This window comes from Trachemys scripta, chromosome 11, assembly GCF_013100865.1.
Source record: "Trachemys scripta elegans isolate TJP31775 chromosome 11, CAS_Tse_1.0, whole genome shotgun sequence".
In the NCBI taxonomy this organism is placed as follows: domain Eukaryota; kingdom Metazoa; phylum Chordata; order Testudines; family Emydidae; genus Trachemys; species Trachemys scripta.
In genome coordinates this window covers 71,625,679-71,644,458 of record NC_048308.1, presented here as the reverse complement: position 1 = coordinate 71,644,458, position 18,780 = coordinate 71,625,679, and the positions used below count along the sequence as shown (strand labels likewise).

The 18,780-nt window shown below is 40.9% G+C and overlaps 1 protein-coding gene across 4 annotated transcripts in view; it reads right to left on the bottom strand.

Annotated features, from left to right (window-relative positions):
• Positions 1-18,780, bottom strand: part of HDAC4 (histone deacetylase 4) — a 192,495-nt gene that overhangs the window by 28,926 nt on the left and 144,789 nt on the right. For all 4 annotated transcript variants that reach the window (XM_034785241.1, XM_034785240.1, XM_034785242.1 and 1 more), the window contains exons 15-19: positions 12,214-12,321; positions 11,436-11,491; positions 9,575-9,662; positions 6,037-6,156; positions 2,966-3,063 (exon numbers count right to left, since the gene is read on the bottom strand). In XM_034785241.1, the coding sequence (XP_034641132.1) occupies positions 2,966-3,063; positions 6,037-6,156; positions 9,575-9,662; positions 11,436-11,491; positions 12,214-12,321 (470 nt within the window). The remainder of the gene's footprint in view (positions 1-2,965; positions 3,064-6,036; positions 6,157-9,574; positions 9,663-11,435; positions 11,492-12,213; positions 12,322-18,780) is intronic.

Below are 18,780 nucleotides of genomic sequence, written 5' to 3'. Positions count from 1 at the left end.
TCAGCCTTCAGTTATGGATAGTACAAATGGCACAGCTCAGGATAAAACAGTTGTGCAATTTTTAACTCTTGCTTTTGAAACAACACAATTACTAATTACACCTCTACCCTGATATAACACGACCCAATATAACACGAATTCAGATATAATGCGGTAAAGCAGTGCTTCGGGGGAGGCGGGGCTGCGCACTCCGGCGGATCAAAGCAAGTTCGATATAACTCAGTTTCACCTATAACGCGGTAAGATTTTTTGGCCCCCGAGGACAACATTATAGGGGGTAGAGGTGTATTTCCACTTCCCAAGGTATTAAGATGTCTTGGCTCTTCTGTCTAACACAAACTTCTAGCTCAAACATGTTTCAGAGTGGTAGCCATGTTAGTCTGTATCAGCAAAAAGAACGAGGAGTACTTGTGGCATCTTAGAGAAAAATTAGCATGGGGAAATAGTTTTTACTTTGTGTAATGACCCATCCATTCCCAGTCCTTATTCAAGCCTAATTTAATGATGTCCAGTATGCAAATTAATTTTCCCCCTACTGTTACTCTCACCTTCTTGTCAACTGTTTGAAATGGGCCATCCTGATTATCACTACAAAATTTTTTTTTTTCCTCTGGCTGATAATAGCCCACCTTAATTGACTAGTCTCGTTAGAGTTGGTATGGCAACACCCATTTTTTCATGTTCTCTGTATATATATCTCCCTACTGTATTTTGCACTGCATGCATCCGATGAAGTGGGTTTTAGCCCACAAAAGCTTATGCCCAAATTTGTTAGTCTCTAAGGTGCCACAAGTACTCCGCGTTCTTTTAGCTCAAATATGTTTGTTTATTTTAAGGTTATTGGTATAATGATCAATAGAAAATCCTAACCCTAATTTATGAATTTCCCTTTGGAACTAGGAAAATGGTACTATTTGAAATGGTTTTTGAACCTTAAGAAAACTAGGAATTTAATTTGCAGTCATTTGTTTTATCATAAGAAGATTACTTTATGATGCCAACTATCCAAATTACTTCTTCATTTGAATGCATGCTTTTATCAAACCCATGCAGCAGTCACAACCTTCAAAATCCCAACCATTGTTGCACATTTTTCTTCCTCATCTTGTTACATAGAAAGGTATCTTTCTATTCTAAATACTATGTAGTCAAGAATATTAAGAGTTAATGTAAAAAAATAGTATATCAGTATTTGCCTAGCTCAAAGGCTTTTCACTGATTCCTCTACAGACTTCAAAGCCTCACAGTTTGGCATTTGGACTGGTTTGAATTAAAGTTCAGTTCTCTGCCGTGAGTTTCCAAGTTCATGGTGAAAGTGCCTGCTGCTTCTGGATTTCATTAGGGCCAATTTTCTTATCTTTTTTTCATCTTAGGTTTGATCCCCTGCAAATGCAACGTGGCATTTGATGGGTCGGAATAACAAGGTGCTGCCTTCAAGGCATGTATTGTCTCATGGGGCACGCGCGCGCACACACACACACACACACAAAGGATATATGACCCATTCCCTTCTCTTGTCTAACTTTCAGGGGACTATAAATTTTAAACTTCAAAGCATTATTTTACATTAAAATTAAAAAAAAAGTTCAGGAAAATGTTTTTCAAAGAAGCTGGTTAAGATTTAAAAAGGCCACTTGATAATGTATTATCATGAACAAACTTGGCATAAGATTAAAAAGGTTTCCATCTTAACTTATACACTGAAGGTGTGTGCATGTGTGTATATGGCTGGCGTTACTATGTATAAGATCGGTTGGGCAAGTAACTTTCCTCGCAACAGTACTTGCAAAATGACGGCCACGACCATGTTTGGTGTATGTACGCTGAATAGACGTATTCTCTGGTCAATAAGTGTCAGCATCAATTAGGCAATGGTTGGGTACATTCTTTTTTTAAAGACTGTTCTGAACAATTTTCCAACAGCATTGAAATTCAATTAAAATGTAATAGCAATTTGCCATTCAGCTCTGGGCTACAGGTTTTTCCTAGAAGGAAAAGATCAATCTTGCTGAGTGCTAGGATAAAAAGACCTCCACTTTGCACAATAGTATAACACTATTGTTCTCCTGTAAGTGGAGGGAAATGGGAAGATAAATGATAGTTACTTAAATTATTATAAATGATACGTAATCTTTTAAAAATCTGTTGAGTTAAATCTCTATTTGTTAGTAAAATACATTAATATTTTTAGGAGATAAAAATGTGTGCACACTGAATAAAGGAAATAATGCTATTGGTTCCACTAGATTGAAAAGATGCAATGGAACCTCATGAAGTTGATATTCCATCTGTGTATTTTCAAAAATGTCAAGATATTTGCATCTGATACTTTGCATGTTCACATGGCCCTAAATTATGCAGACATTTGCCAGAAGTCCATTAAACCTGACTTGAAGTCAGAAAACCACTTCAACTGATAATTGTAGAAAAAGATGCAAATAGGGGAAGAGAACTAGATAAATTCATGGAGGTTAAGTCCAGTAATGGCTATTAGCCAGCATGGGTAAGGAATGGTGTCCCTAGCCTCTATTTGTCAGAGGGTGGAGATGGATGGCAGGAGAGAGATCACTTGATCATTACCTGTTAGGTTCACTCCCTCTGGGGCACCTGGCATTGGCCACCGTCAGTAGACAGGATACTGGGCTGGATGGATCTTTGGTCTGACCCAGTACGGCCATTCTTATGTTCTTACTGTAATTTTATACACCAGACCAGCAGAGCTTTTGCTGAGTAGTGAATAAGTGCCAGTCATTCGGCACCTTGCTCACACAGATCCATTGCTATGCCCGGGCACACCCCTCTCCTTTCTTTGCATTAGCTTTCAGTCACAGAACGCTTAAGCAATTACAATCCTATTTTTAGTTTATTAAAAAGAAAAAAAGTTGCAGAAAGAAGAGTGATTTCACTGCAGAAAGCTCTGATTTCAGCTAAGATGGGTTTTGTGAAAGGAAGGCTTGAATGTTACCTGAAAGCAGTCAAATATTCGGTGTCTCCCATCGGTGGTTCCAGGCCACCAGTAAACGCCATATTAACATTGAAACCAACACCTGGTCCAGTGCCAACCTGAGAAATGGAATGAAGGAGTGGACAAATATAATGTGTTAAATTCATGGAAATTCTGTTGATGCTGGCAATATATCTTTGCAGCCTGCCATTTCTTTAAATCCCATTGATTTGCTCTGCTCCTGACTGATTGATTTAGAATGCATTGTTGGGGTGCTTTCTTTTTTTCTAGAGCTTTTTGGCTCCCCAAAGGGAGGCAGCTTTCACATTCTCACAAGTCTCAATTCTACGTGAAAGTGGTGCACACACAAATATTTGACCACTGGTGGCCAAACAACTGTGTGTTATCTAAGCATAGAGTCCTATCATTAATATACCAGCGCCTTTTCCATTTTCAAATGGACAGACTGCCCTATTGAAGGAATTGTTTTCCATAATTCATCTTCAGCTTTATCACCAAATTCAGAAGAGTACTTTATAGTCCTGCTTTATTATGTGAATTTTCTTCACTCAGCTACAAGTGCAGTTTAGTCAGAGTGAGGGCTCCCTCTGCTTGTGGAAAATATGACTTGCAACAAATAGTTACACTGAACTAATTGGGTATTGGTAGCCTATGAATCATTGTGTGCATATTTGTGAACATTATCGGTGTGTATGTAACTTTATTAGAGATGACAGGTGAAAAATAAACACAACATTTACGGTAATTAATTTGAAGAAAAATGTGAACCTCCTTTCTATATCCTATCTAAAGTGAAGTGCTGGTATACTGTTGCTACCTAAATACAACTAATCTGGAGATTCAATTTAGATGTACTATTCAACTACATAAATGGCTATATCAGTTTAGATAAATTACAGAATTTGGGATTCAAACTTTTCTTTGGCTGCCTTACTGTAAATACTAGCTACTAGAAAACAGTCTGTCCATCCATCCACCCAATTTTAATACATAATCTACTAATATTTCCTATACACCTCTACCCTGATATAATGCGACCCGATATAACACTAATTTGGATACAACCCGGTAAAGCAGCGCTCCCGCGGGGCGGGTCTACGCACTCCAGTGGATCAAAGCAAGTTCGATATAACGCGGTTTCACCTATAATGCGGTAAGATTTTTTGGCTCCCGAGGACAGCGTTATATCAGGGTAGAGGTGTATTAAAATTTCTGTTTGGTAGAACTGTATTTTGTAAATATTCCTGCGAGAACATTAGGAAACCCCACCACTTTATGCTCCATATTTTACAATTTATAGTCTACTAACGAGTGTCCTTCCAATCCAATATATTTATTTTTTAGACAAAACAATCATTACATTGTTAAATGATTTTAAAGACTCAGCATGAATATAAGTGCAGCCAAAGTCTGTAAGTTTGCACTTCTTGTCCCTCCTGCAGCATCAGTTAAACGCTGCATAAATGTTTCGTCATTGGCTACAATTATAATGCACAAACAAGGTAATAAAACAAGGCTGTGCTTTATATTCTTTAGATGCCTGGAAGGAATATCAAAATTTGCAGAATAGAAAGGATAAAACTGACAGGGCAAGAAATTCTATGGATTTTCAAAATTATCAACATTTAAAAATAAATATAGTTAATTAGTTAAAATATTTTAATTGCCCTTTGAATCATGTATACAGATTTTTATAACTGCATCTCCATTAGAAAGGAACAACTTTGTTTAAATAAATACTAGTCAAAACTATGGAGTCTTTGTGGACTTTACTAATTATCTAAATTAAACACAGCAAAGTCTGGTTCATTCATGACTCTCTCTCTCTCTCCATTTGCAGTTCTGTGTAGAATTTATTAAGCAATAGGGATAAATAACCTACAAGCAAATTGAAATAATTGTCTGAGTGAACAGCAATCATTTTCTGTTAGCCTACTCTGATAAATCAAACATCCGGTCTTGTGTAATGAGGTCCGCTGACAGTGAGGTTGGGATTCTGTACAAAGAATGACTTCTGGCTTGCTTAAGATAAGACGGGCAAACTAATGTAATGGCTATTTTAAAACAAAATTGACTTTTTCCTGACAGCTATGTTTTCTTGTGAAAACCAGTAAAGGGTCCACAAGCCAAAGTAGGCCCTTTGTTATGGAATAAACAATGGAAAGGAGAAATAGCTGACAGGTACGCTTTCAAAGGAGAGGCCTAAGCTCAGCTTCTTGAAGGATAAGGCTGACGGTAGAATGAAAAAAAATAGTACTTGACGAATGTGTGTGTGACCATCTGGTGGAAGTCCAAATAGAAAAATGCTTCCACTCTAATTCATATGCCTTGTCTGTGGAAGGCTTATGGGATTCGAAGAGTATGTTTTGGACATTGTCCAACAATTCTAATTAATCTGTAGCTAAAAATCCAATATCCAAGCTTCTTAATGCAGGAAAAGCAGGTCTAAATGCAGTACTCACTCCTCTGAGCAATGACAGGGCATGGCCAGGAGTAAAAGAGATGGATCCCAAGTCTGTGCCTGGAGATCAGAGCACTGGTGAGCCCATGCAGTAACTGTAAAACCATGGGCACCCTCTTCTTGTTTTGCCTCACAAAAAGCTTGCATTGTTAGAAGGAAGGAAATGCACATGAAGTTGTGTTCTCCAATGAAGAGAAAACTTTAGTCTGTTAAGCAAAGGCACCTGTTTGAACAACTGTCCAATAATGACTTATTAGAGACTAATCTTGTTGATCAATCATAGAATCATCCTGATTCTTTGACTAAGATGGTCTACCAAGGTATCTCTTTTCCTTGCCAGGACAAAATGTAAATTTTATGGCATTGCTAGGACTTCAGAAACACACAAAAATAGGTTCTAAGAGAAGCACTAATAGGCATTCATGTGAGCAAGAGCAGTACAAGCTTTCCTACGGTGCTCTGTCATTTCACTTCTTGACCTATGGAAGTCCCCCCAGTCTTGTCAATGCATCTCACTCCTGACCAGCAGCAGATTCTACCAATGAAATCCCGGGGTGCCAATCCCAGTAATTATATGGTAGGCAGGTATCCTGTTTATTTATGTTCTTACCTCATCAGGAGCTCCACTGCCTGGGAAGAAGTTTCCATCATCATAGCGATGTAGTGAAATATAAAGAACATTAGGATCACTGTAGAAAGCCTGCTGAGTACCATTCCCATGGTGCACATCCTTCAGGGACAGAGATTGTATTAGATGAGGAGGATTAGTACACTAGTAACAGTGCAGATGAAAAACACCAGGCTGATTCTTTTTAATCCAAGTGAAGCAGTTTATTGAAAACTAGAATGGATCCACACAATACTAAAATTAGCTTTTTGTTATACAGCAGAACCCTTATTTTACTAGCTAGCTGGGGATTGAGGAGTTAATGAAATTGAAGAGTTCATATAAACATCACAAAACCACAGTTGGTATGGTGCATAAGTGGCAGCACAGTGGTGCACTGCATTGCTTTTTTCTTGTCCTTCAAACCACTGCAGAGTAACCTCCAACGTACTGACAGTATCGGAATATGAAGGAATGTCAACTTGTTTTACATCCTCACCACTGTTATGTGATTCCGCCCCCCAAAATCACGAAATAGGGTTTGAATACAACTGGTTGTTTGTAAAACTGAGGCTCTACTGTCCTTTCAATACAACATAACTGGGTAATTAATTAACCTCAATTATACACCTGAATGAAAACAAGATGTTCTCTTAGACAGAACTAGAAGAAGCATGTTAATCACCAAAAGTCTGACCAGGAATCATAGAATCATAGAATATCAGAGTTGGAAGGGACCTCAAGAGGTCATCTAGTCCAACCCCCTGCTCAAAGCAGGACCAATTCCCAGCTAAATCATCCCAGCCAGGGCTTTGTCAAGCCGGGCCTTAAAAACCTCCAAGGAAGGAGACTCCACCACCTCCCTAGGTAACGCATTCCAGTGTTTCACCACCCTCCTAGTGAAATAGTTTTTCCTGATATCCAACCTGGACCTCCCCCACTGCAACTTGAGACCATTGCTCCTTGTTCTGTCATCTGCCACCACTGAGAACAGCCGAGCTCCATCCTCTTTGGAACCCCCCTTCAGGTAGTTGAAGGCTGCTATCAAATCCCCCCTCATTCTTCTCTTCTGGAGACTGAACAATCCCAGTTCTCTCAGCCTCTCCTCATAAGTCATGTGCTCCAGACCCCTAATCATTTTTGTTGCCCTCCGCTGGACTCTTTCCAATTTTTCCACATCCTTCTTGTAGTGTGGGGCCCAAAAGTGGACACAGTATTCCAGATGAGGCCTCACCAATGTCGAATAAAGGGGAACGATCACGTTCCTCGATCTGCTGGCAATGCCCCTACTTATACAGCCCAAAATGCCGTTAGCCTTCTTGGCAACAAGAGCACACTGTTGACTCATATCCAGCTTCTCGTCCACTGTGACCCCTAGGTCCTTTTCTGCAGAACTGCTACCTAGCCATTCGGTCCCTAGTCTGTAGCAGTGCATGGGATTCTTCCGTCCTAAGTGCAGGACTCTGCACTTGTCCTTGTTGAACCTCATCAGGTTTTTTTCTGCCCAATCCTCTAATTTGTCTAGGTCCCTCTGTATCCGATCCCTACCCTCTAGTGTATCTACCACGCCTCCTAGTTTAGTGTCATCTGCAAACTTGCTGAGAGTGCAGTCCACACCATCCTCCAGATCATTAATAAAGATATTAAACAAAACCGGCCCCAGGACCGACCCTTGGGGCACTCCACTTGAAACCGGCTGCCAACTAGACATGGAGCCATTGATCACTACCCGTTGAGCCCGACGATCTAGCCAGCTTTCTATCCACCTTACAGTCCATTCATCCAGCCCATACTTCTTTAACTTGGTGGCAAGAATACTGTGGGAGACAGTATCAAAAGCTTTGCTAAAGTCAAGAAATAACACATCCACTGCTTTCCCCTCATCCACAGAGCCAGTTATCTCATCATAGAAGGCAATTAGGTTAGTCAGGCACGACTTCCCCTTCTATCTGCAGGCTAAACACCCATTTAAGCTCTGTGCAGGAATGAGCCCTATACGTGCAATTTAACAGCAGTGCAAAGAAAACAAAAAAAATGATCTCAACCAAACAGGCCAATTCCCCTATCATCAAGGTATTAATGGACTAATACAGCTTACAAAAGGGGACATTTCTCCAAATTGTCCTTTAATTTCTGCTACAAAAATCAAGTCATTGAGAAAGGAAGAAGAGTAAAAGGAACTCTGAGAAAAGTGATGGACCAAAGTGGAAAACTATCCTGAACATTTATTTTTAACTTAAATAGATGAATGAGTCACATCCTGATCCTGAGAAAGCAATCAGGCTTCCAAAAGGAGTGTTGCAAGTTTGTTAAAATCCTAGCTTCTCTTGTTGAGTGACCCACCAGTGTTGCTGGGTTGCCCAAATATGCATAGTGTTGCACAATCCCTCAAGCAGGTTACTGAAATTGTCCAGATCGCTACTCAAGCCAAGCCAGTCAGGGACCGTGTCAGTTTCAATACTCTGTCAGCTCATGAGAACAGAGTTGGGATGGACATAATGCTCATGCCCAGTAATCTCAACCAGCATCCGGCACAGCCACCCATCTTTAAGTTTGGATCTGATGGAGATTCCACCATCTCCCTAGGTAACCCATTCCAGTGCTTCACCACCCTCTTAGTGAAATAGTGTTTCCTAATATCCAACCTAGACCTCCCCCACTGCAACTTGAGACCATTGCTCCTTGTTCTGTCATCTGCTACCACTGAGAACAGTCTAAATCCATCCTCTTTAGAACCCCCTTTCAGGTAGTTGAAAGCAGCTATCATTCTTCTCTTCTGCAGATTAAACAATCCCAGTTCCCTCAGCCTCTCCTCATAAATCACGTGCTCCAGCCCCCTAATCATTTTTGTTGCCCTCCACTAGACTCTTTCCAATTTTTCCACATCCTTCTTGTAGTGTGGGGCCCAAAACTGGACACAGTACTCCAGATGAGGCCTCACCAACGTCAAATAGAGGGGAATGATCACGTCCCTCGATCTGCTGGCAATGCCCCTACTTATACAGCCCAAAATGCTGTTAGTCTTCTTGGCAACAAGGGCACACTGTTGACTCATATCCAGCTTCTTGTCCACTGTAACCCCTAGGTCCTTTACTGCAGAACTGCTGCCTAGCCATTCAGTCCCTAGTCTGTAGCTGTGCATGGAATTCTTCCAATCTAAGTGCAGTACTCTGCACTCGTCCTTGTTGAACCTCATCAGATTTCTTTTGGCCCAATCCTCTAATTTGTCTAGGTCCCTCTGTATCCAAAGCCCTCTGTGTTACAGGCTTTGTTTTGGAGGGCTGATAGCTTCTTCAGGATCGGGGGGAGGGGAGAATGGGGGGAAATGGAAAAGATATGGTAAGAAGTTTAGTGCTGTTACTTTAAATCTTGATGTTACCCTTAAAGAATTTTTTATTATATATAAACCATTTTAAAGTGAACTTCAGTTCTGAGCTTCTATAGTCAGATTGTGTTCACTGAGTTATAAATAATGGCTCTCCTCTGTGAGGAACTGACGGAGTTTCCATTGTTACTTTGGTGAGAATAAATGTTTACTCACCCAGTCCACTATAAGGATTTTGCTAACGTTGAGTCTCTGTTGGAGAAGCTTGGCTGCAATTGCCACAGAATTAAAATAGCAGAACCCCCTGGAGGTAATGAGCAAGAGAGACAGAGAGAGAGAGGAAAAAAGGGGTGTTAATTATATGTTCGCCTCGGTCCTAATATATAAAAAAAAATGTGAAACATAATACAGTAAGTAGGAAGAAATTTCTATTTCACTAAGTCTTCCTCCCTAACAGATATGTGTGCTCGATTACACACAAAAAATAACCACATGCCCACAGGTGACTCAGTGATCTCACAGGAAATGATGAACACTATTACACGTTCTAACACTCTTTACTGTGAGGTGCAGCTGAAGTATACAATCTGCCTGACAGTGACTTTTAAAGTGTCAGGGCTCTCACTCAGATTAGGGGAGGGGGGTGCAGTCAGAGAGAAAGGAGGGGATTTTAGTGATACATGAAAACATCTGAAGCACAGGGGACCAGTTCAGAGAAGCTTCAAAGAACTCTGCTCATTCAAATCTGGTGGTAAATATTCTCTGATCTCACACCAACCAAGTATCAAGGGACCAAAGGATTTGCGCATTGGTCATGAAGCCAGGCACGTACTAGTTCAAGAAACAAATTCTATTCAGGGTTGAGGGAGATGCACTCATTAAATATGGTTTATTACCCTCTTACCTTTTGGGAACCAGAGTTGAAATCAGCCCAACCCAATGTGGCCAAAACACTTTCAACTCTAGGGGAATAAAATCCCAACAAAGCTACATGAGTGGAAGATTTGACTTCAGTTTCTGTTTTATGAAAAAAAAAATGTTTTTTTATAAAATTGGTGTTATATTCCCAAGATACAATACTGTATCAGGCCTAACTTTTATAAGTGGCATATCACTGATTCTCCATATTAAAAAACCCACGGTGTACCTAACTTACAAACAGCTCTTTATCTAGATAAACAATAGATGGTGTCAAGGCTGGATCCCCACTTTGAACTTTAGGGTACAAATGTAGGGGCCTGCATGAAAACTTTTAAGCTTAACTACCAGCTTAGCTTTTAATTAAAGAAAAAAGTAAAAATCATCTTTGTAAAATCAGTATGGAAATTAACCTTACAGGATAATCAAACTTAAAGAGCTCACAGGACTCCCCTCTAGTCTTAGGTTTAAAGTACAGCAAACAAAGATAAACACTCAAGTAAAAGGTACATTTACAAGTTGAGAAAAACAAAGGAAAACTAACACGCCTTGCCTGGCTATTTACTTACAAGTTTGAAATAGGAGAGACTTGTTTAGAAAGATGTGGAGAACCTGGATTGATGTTTGGTCCCTCTCAGTCCCGAGAACGAACACACTCCCAAACAAAGAACACAAACAAAAGCCTTCCCCCCCCCAGATTTGAAAGTATCTTGTCCCCTTATTGGTTCTTTGGGTCAGATGCCAGCCAGGTTACCTGAGCTTCTTAACCCTTTACAGGGAAAAGGATTTTGGAGTCTCTGGCCAGGAGGGATTTTATAGTACTGTACACAGGACAGCTGTTACCCTTCCCTTTATAGTTATGACAGATGGCGATGATGGAATTAATAGACTCAAATGTAGTTTTAGAAATGGATGCAATCTCTAAGCATGATTCTAAAACAGACTGTATTGAACAAAAAGAGGACTGGAAACTTTCCTACTTCTAAAGTATTACAAACAGCTTTGAATCTGATGCTCTATTGTGCATCACTCAGCAAGGAAGTCTATAATAAATCAAATAATTAATTTTTTAGCTTTCAGCTCCGTATCATGTAGATAGTTCTATTTATTAATGACTCTAAACACTGAAGCAAAGCAATTAAAGCACACACATACTTACATGGGTGTACTCTCTTCAGCATGATGACCTGGAGGTCGAACAACAGCAAATCCATTCTACACATAAAAACCAACAAGAATACAGAGGGGCGATCAGACACAAAAGAACATTGGTATCTCACAGAGTGAGTTCAGAAGCTGTGGTCAGAGTTGCTAATTCAGTTTTGTAATTATTCATTAGTTCTTGATCACTCAGATGAGCATTCATGGCTTCCACTCAAGCCCTTAGCAATGTGTCAACGTTCCTTTCCTTTTTAAGGGACACAGGCAGCCTGCATTTTTTGGAAACTGACTACTTTTTTTTAACTGAGTTTCTTTTACAGCATACTTTGAACAACTGCAGTGAACTCTGGCTCTGTTGAAGTCAATAGCAAAACTCCCACTGACTTGAGTGGCGTCAGGATCTTATCTGAGGCTGTGATTTATTTTTTTAAACTTATCCTTAAAGGTTAGTAAATGTTTTGTTCACTTGCTAATGTCCATAAGGGTCTTGTCAACTAAGGCAAGAAGGGACCATTACAATCTTCAAATCTGGCCTCCTGTGTATCACGGGGCATAAATCTTACCCTGTCATTTCTGCACAGAGCCCTATATCAGAGCCAAGTGTTACTGCCTAGGGAGGTTGTGGAATCTCCGTCTCTGGAGATATTTAAGAATAGGTTAGATAAATGTCTATCAGGGATGGTCTAGACAGTATTTGGTCCTGCCATGCAGGCAGGGGACTGGACTCGATGACCTCTCGAGGTCCCTTCCAGTCCTATAATCTATGCTATACCAACCTTCAATTCTCCTGTGGCCACTTTAAAAACAAGTTCAATGACACAGCCCACAGCCAGGCGAGCCGCACCAGATGAATGAACTTCATTCCAAATTGTGTCACTGTCAACCTAATGAAAACATATGAATAAATTCCGTTTTCAGAAACAATGAGAAGAGTCTGCAGTTGGACTACCTAGATTTACATACTACTGAAACATAAAATTCTTGTATTCATAGTGATCATCCCAGTGACAATGCAAAGAGCTGGAACCTTTGGGGCCTTACATACACATACGTACTAGTGCTAGCTGCTAGTATCACAATGTTCAGGTGGTGGCACACCTGTCTTCCCATGTGCAGAGAGAAAAACTATGACACCGGCATTGGAGCTAATGTTACAGTAAGTTCAGATCTATCCATATTAACACCACTGAAGAGACCAGATTTCCAGTTGCTCTATGGTGCTGAGGGATTAGCAATAGGAAGGAGAGGAGTTTGATCACATGCAGTGTAAACAATCATGGGCTTCCTTCTAAGATTCTTATTTGAGTGTTGTCTCAGTATTTCTTTTTACCATCGGGATAGAAACTGACCCACGCTCAAACAAAAAGCGTTAAGAAAACGTACAACAAAAAAACTATTAAAGAGGGAATAAATCAATGAAGAATGATGTTTAAGAATAGACAATTCTCTAAATCCTTGTCAAATCTATTTTGGCTAGATTTACACAGAAATTGCTCTACTAGAGAATCAGAAAATAAATTTTATCTAGCTTAGGTTCAGAATGGCCCTTCAACATCTAGGTGCTAACTGTGGACATTTAGTTTAAATGCCAAATATTTGACAGGATGAGGAACAAATCCCTTTGACAAAAATGTAGACTAGACTAGGGGAGAAAAGGAAAGACATTCTTTTGAAATTCTCTGGTTGCTCATTATTGTACAAGATCACGTTCTCATTTAAACAGGAAGTGTGCAATGTTGGCTTTTACCACAACAAGCTTAACAACTGCACAGAGGCAAGATAGGTTCACACATAGGTGATGAAATACCCTGTTTGATATTTAGTATGATTTGGTTGTGAGCGCTGGACAGAAGTGGACAAAAGGAGCTTTTGGATTCCCATGGGATTGTTCATAGGCTTAGCCAGTGGGGAATGACCTGCTCTGAATCCCATTGATAGTGGGCCAGACTGTTTACATAGAGTGGTGACAGCAGTGTGTGCTTTCTTCTTTTCAGCCATAGCTTTTGCAAAATCCAGACTTAATGGAACTGATCCAAGCTGGGGGTAGTCTAGCTATCCGGGACAGGCTCAGAGTAAGCATAGAGTGTTTGTTGATGTGAAGAACTGTCAGATTTTATTTCTAAGATAAGACTGACTGGATATGAACTCAAGTATCAGAGGGGTAGCCGTGTTAGTCTGAATCTGTAAAAAGCAACAGAAGGTCCTGTGGCACCTTTGAGACTAACAGAAGTATTGGGAGCATAAGCTTTCGTGGGTAAGAACCTCACTTCTTCAGATGCAAGAAGTGAGGTTCTTACCCACAAAAGCTTATGCTCCCAATACTTCTGTTAGTCTTAAAGGTGCCACAGGACCCTCTGTTGGATATGAACTGACCACTTTTGTGGGAACAATATCAGAAGGGGACTGAAGAAAAGGAACATCTGTATTGCTTGGTTTTAATCAAATTTCACTTGCAGAGTTTTTGATAGATATAAGCCAATGTGAGATCACAGAATCATAGAACTGTAGGGCTGTAACGGATCTCAAGAGGTTATCTAGCCAACACCCCTACACTAAGATAGGGCTATCCCTAGACAGTCCTTGATAGGTGCTTGTCTAACATATTATTTAAAACCTGTAATGATGGATCCATTTCTTTTACAGCTGACTAAAGCCAGTGGGCTCACAATCAACAAAGATTGTTAATGGCTTCTGTCATAAGGGTGAGTTGCCCACCACATTGAAACAAGCAGTGAGTAAGTGAGATCCTACCTGAAGAAGTCCCTTTTAGATAATGGTACCAATAAGAACAGTATCAGTCAGCTCCTGGGACTGACAGTATATTGAAAGTAGAGCTCCTTTTAGTCATACGCAGTGGAATCAAAAGTTGTTTATGTTGCTTGCATTGGGCCTATCACCAGCTATTAACATATCACTCACCACAAGATAAGGTGGACTCACCATGGGGATGTGGCCCTTCAGTGGACTTGCCCCTTTGTCTCCAAGGGATCCCAGAGGGTAAAGAACAAACTGGCTGTCCTCCCTGTCAATCTATCCATATTGGGCTCTGCAAGGTTCCATCTTTTTGCTTTTCCTTCTCCGTGTTTATGTGAAGCCATTAGAGATAACCAAGTTGTTCTGTGGCTGCAGTGTTGTCACTATGCTGATGCTCAGTGCTACTGGGCTTTTTCATTGAACCCAGAGTCTTTACGGCCTCACTCTCCCAGTGTCTGAGAGGGGTGGTGATATGAAGTAAGTATTTATAACAATTGGGGGGCGGGGGTGGCTCCCCACCTATGGAGAATGTCTACCAGTCCTTCTGCTCAAATGTTTAGCCGCCTCAGCATCTGCCATGATCCAGCACTACCCCTGGATTCTCAGATAACTGATGGAGTCCATGTTACTGACAACCATCTACTTCAGGCCATGAGGCTACTGCCATTCCTCTCGAGTGTGCACCACACAATGGTCACTCATGTTTTTGTTACCTCCAGACTTCATCAACACAGGATGCAGCTGCGCTCAATCCTTGTCAATGGCCCCCTATTTGCTTTTAAGTACAATATAATTTACGGTATTTGTAGTGATCCTTAAGGACCTGAAAGCACTGGGACATGAGTTTATGAGTGACTGCCATCTTCCCCTCTATGCCCCATCGCTGAAATTACATGGCTTTTACTGTTGATCTGACTTCATGGCTGGTGCAGTTCTCACAGTCTGTTCCCCAAGGAAGCCCATCATAACCAGAGTCAAGTAACTCTCAGGACACAAATTAAGGCTCATTAGTTTTAATATCGGATGGCTTTTTAGCTAATTTGTATTTTAATATCTGTGACTGAGGAATCTAGTTGTGACAGATATTATTGAAAGTTGTACAAAAAAGACACTGGATCATCAGAGGTCACCATGGGATATTTGATGCGAGCCCACTTCTTTCTCTACCGTAGATCGAGTAGATCCTGTGCAACCCAGTCGGTCTCCCTAAGTTGCCAGTTTTGGCTCTCTTTCCCCAAATGCCTGAAAATTCTCACAAAATGCCTAAGCCGAATGCTGCTAATTGCAGGTGGTTTGATGCCACCATAAGCTAGGCTCAGGGTGGCAGTGTTTCAGGAAGAACTAGGTGGGGAGGACAGAGAGGTTTTATAAGTTTTTATTCCTCAGAGAGAAATTAAATACTTAAAAAAAAAAAAAAAAATCTGTGTGCAATTTCGAAGCCAATTTCCAGGATGTTGCCCCATTCTCCAAGCAAGAGAAGGATTTAACCACAGGGAGTCTGCTGATGTCTACCACCTTCTGCATCTCTGAAATAAGGATTTCACACAGACAGCCACCTGCTTGCTTAAGCACTTAACTATAAGTGCATGAACAGTTCCATTGATGTGATCCGGATTACTTTGCTGTATCAAGGGCTTATACTTTACTGGGATGGCAAATGTTATTAGGGTGGCCATGGTCTGGACTCCTCTCCTATTCTGAAGTTGCTGCTGTTGGTATATGGGCGGCTGTTGACCCATTCATCATTCTGGATTTATGAAGTTCATTATTGAGTAGATAATATTTGGTCTCCCTACCTCTCCTCCCCATGAATTCTCTGGTGTGGTGGCCATGAGAGGAGTTGTTGCTGAGACTGCACATCAGCCCTATCCTCTGGAAGGACTTTAAGGACACGAGAAGTATATTTCTTGCTCTTTGGTGATACATTGTTGGGTTTCCCTCTTTTTCTTGGGTTGGATGATGTATTGTACTAAGAGCAGTTGGACTGCCTTGCTTCCTTGAATCTGCTGTTGTTGGCTTAGGAGCAGTTGCTCTGTTCATCACACTCGTCTTCTTGAGAACAATATTTGCTCTATTGGGATTTGGTCCCCCCCTCTCCCATAAAGTTGCTGTCACTGCTGTTCCACGAACTCTTGGAAGATCTGAAGGACTTTATAAGAGTAGAGAAACTCAATGTCCCTGGACCCTCAATCACGTTTGAACTTTTGCAGCTCCTATGAATCTTTTTGTTTGCAGAGGAGTATGGACAGTGTGAGGGTCAGAAGTCTGATACTACCTTTCCTAAGAAGTGATACTTGCAGGACTCCGCATGTAGGGTTGTTTATCCCTTATGTAATCTGTTTTTTAAATATTAGGATATATCACAGGGTTACTACGGGCCCAGGCGAATCAAGAGACACTCTCACTAGGGCAACCGATGCTTGATATTAACAAATATTCCTACATAATTTCATTCTGTTTTTTATTTAAGGGCATTTTTTTAAGTTTTCATTTTTCTAGGCTTCTTTTATTAATCAGAAATAGAAATGTCTTCAGATAGGCACTTAAATGAAAGGACACACGGAGAGACATTTATCGTTCCTGGCTCTGCAAAAGTCATAATGAGACTCCCTCAGTTTTTCCTTAAGAACAGCCATACTTGGTCAGACCAAAGGTCCATCCAGCCCAGTATCCTGTCTGTCGACAGTGGCCAATGCCAGGTGCCCCAGAGGGAGTGAACCTAACAGGTAATGATCAAGTGATCTCTCTCCTGCCATCCATCTCCACCCTCTGACAGACAGAGGCTAGGAAAACCATTCCTTACCCATCCTGGCTAATAGCCATTACTGGACTTAACCTCCATGAATTTATCTAGTTCTCTTTTAAACCCTGTTATAGTCCTAGCCTTCACAACCTCCTCAGGCAAGGAGTTCCACAGGTTGACTGTGCGGTGTGTGAAGAAGAACTTCCTTTTATTTATTTTAAACCTGCTGCCCATTAATTTCATTCGTTGGCCCCTAGTTCTTATAATATGGGAACAAGTAAATAACTTCCTTATTCACTGTCTCCACACCACTCAGGATTTTATAATTATTTTCTATATAATTTTTATATTTTCTCTTATCACCACAGAGATATCTGGCCATAGCAGCTGTAGACACCATTCATGCTCTGGTAAGTTGTCTTCACTTCACTGTATTCTTTAATCCCATAATGCATCAGAAATCAATTGTGTCAGCTAGTCAGGACTTCAAATCACATTGTCAATTACACTGCTCTACAGCCAAAATGCTTCTGAAATAAATGTAGTCAAACTTTACTAATTCTGGATCACTGAGAATGAACATGATGCTTAAAATTGTTGATTGGCTCTAGTTTTCAAGATATGCTATTGGGTCAGTATATACAACCCTTGACTTCACACCCTCATGAATGGACCAAGGTCTTTATCTCAAATAGGAGAGGATCAAGTTTTTGCAACCAGATCTGCCAGGCTCATTTCCTGCAGACAACTCCACCCAGGGGCATGGTGAAAATGGGTGGTGGGAATACATGGGATTAAACCTCACACAGACAAGCCAACCAAGAAAGGACATATTAGCATTTGCATTTACATATGGGAAACTGAGGCACAGATTAAGTCTGTAGCAGAGCTGGGAATTGAATTCAGGCCTCCTGTCTCCCCATCTGGTACCTTTCCTGCAAGACCATCCTTTCAAGAGATAGGTAATTTGTTTCTAACTTATGTTCTTTTTATCTACTCTGTTTTGTGGTTTTGGTATAGCACCAGTCAGGATCCAGACTTGTGATAGGTGCTGAATAAACCCACAGGTAAATACGCTTCCTGCTTTGAAGAAATTACACAGTCTGAGATCTTACAATTGAACTAAAACAATTTTCTTTCAAAGAAAAAAAAAATGAGTGCATTATAAATACAACTGAATAAACTCTAATCCCTTACATGTGCACTGATAAGAGATAAAGCTGTACTTGATACAAAACAAAACATCTTAGAAAGTAATATTAAATCTTGTAATGATAGTTCATTAGACTTATTGAAAGAGAGGTGATACATATGAAGCACTGGAACCATTTTAAATAGTATACCTGTGATAGGGTATTTACCCCATACATGGCAGAGTGCCAGTAAATTAGGATTATTAACCTGATAGGCTGCACCTGGGGAAGGACTGAATGACTGAAGATGGAGTCCAGTTGGGGAGGAAAAGGAGGGATTGGTATAAAGCCAGGAAGTTGGCAGCAGAAAAAGGCTGCAGGGAAGTAGCCTGCAGTCACTCCCTGGGAGAAGGAAGGTGTATTTGGGACTACAGTGCCAGGACTCAGAGCCTGCAGTTATTCCCTGGAAGGAGGAAATTGGGCTGGTAAACGCTTTGGGAGGGGGTGGGGGGGAGAAGGGTGAGCCAGAAGGTAGAGTTGAGAAGTAGGAAGAAGTCCAGGGGAAGAGCAACATGGTCTGGGAGTGAGCAGGCCACCACTGCTAGAGATAGGGTTCCTGGACTAGAACCTGGTGTAGTGGGCTGTCCAGGCTTCCCCTACCAGCCACTGGTAAAGTGGAACCATCATGGCAGTGCATGAGAAGACTGCCTGAG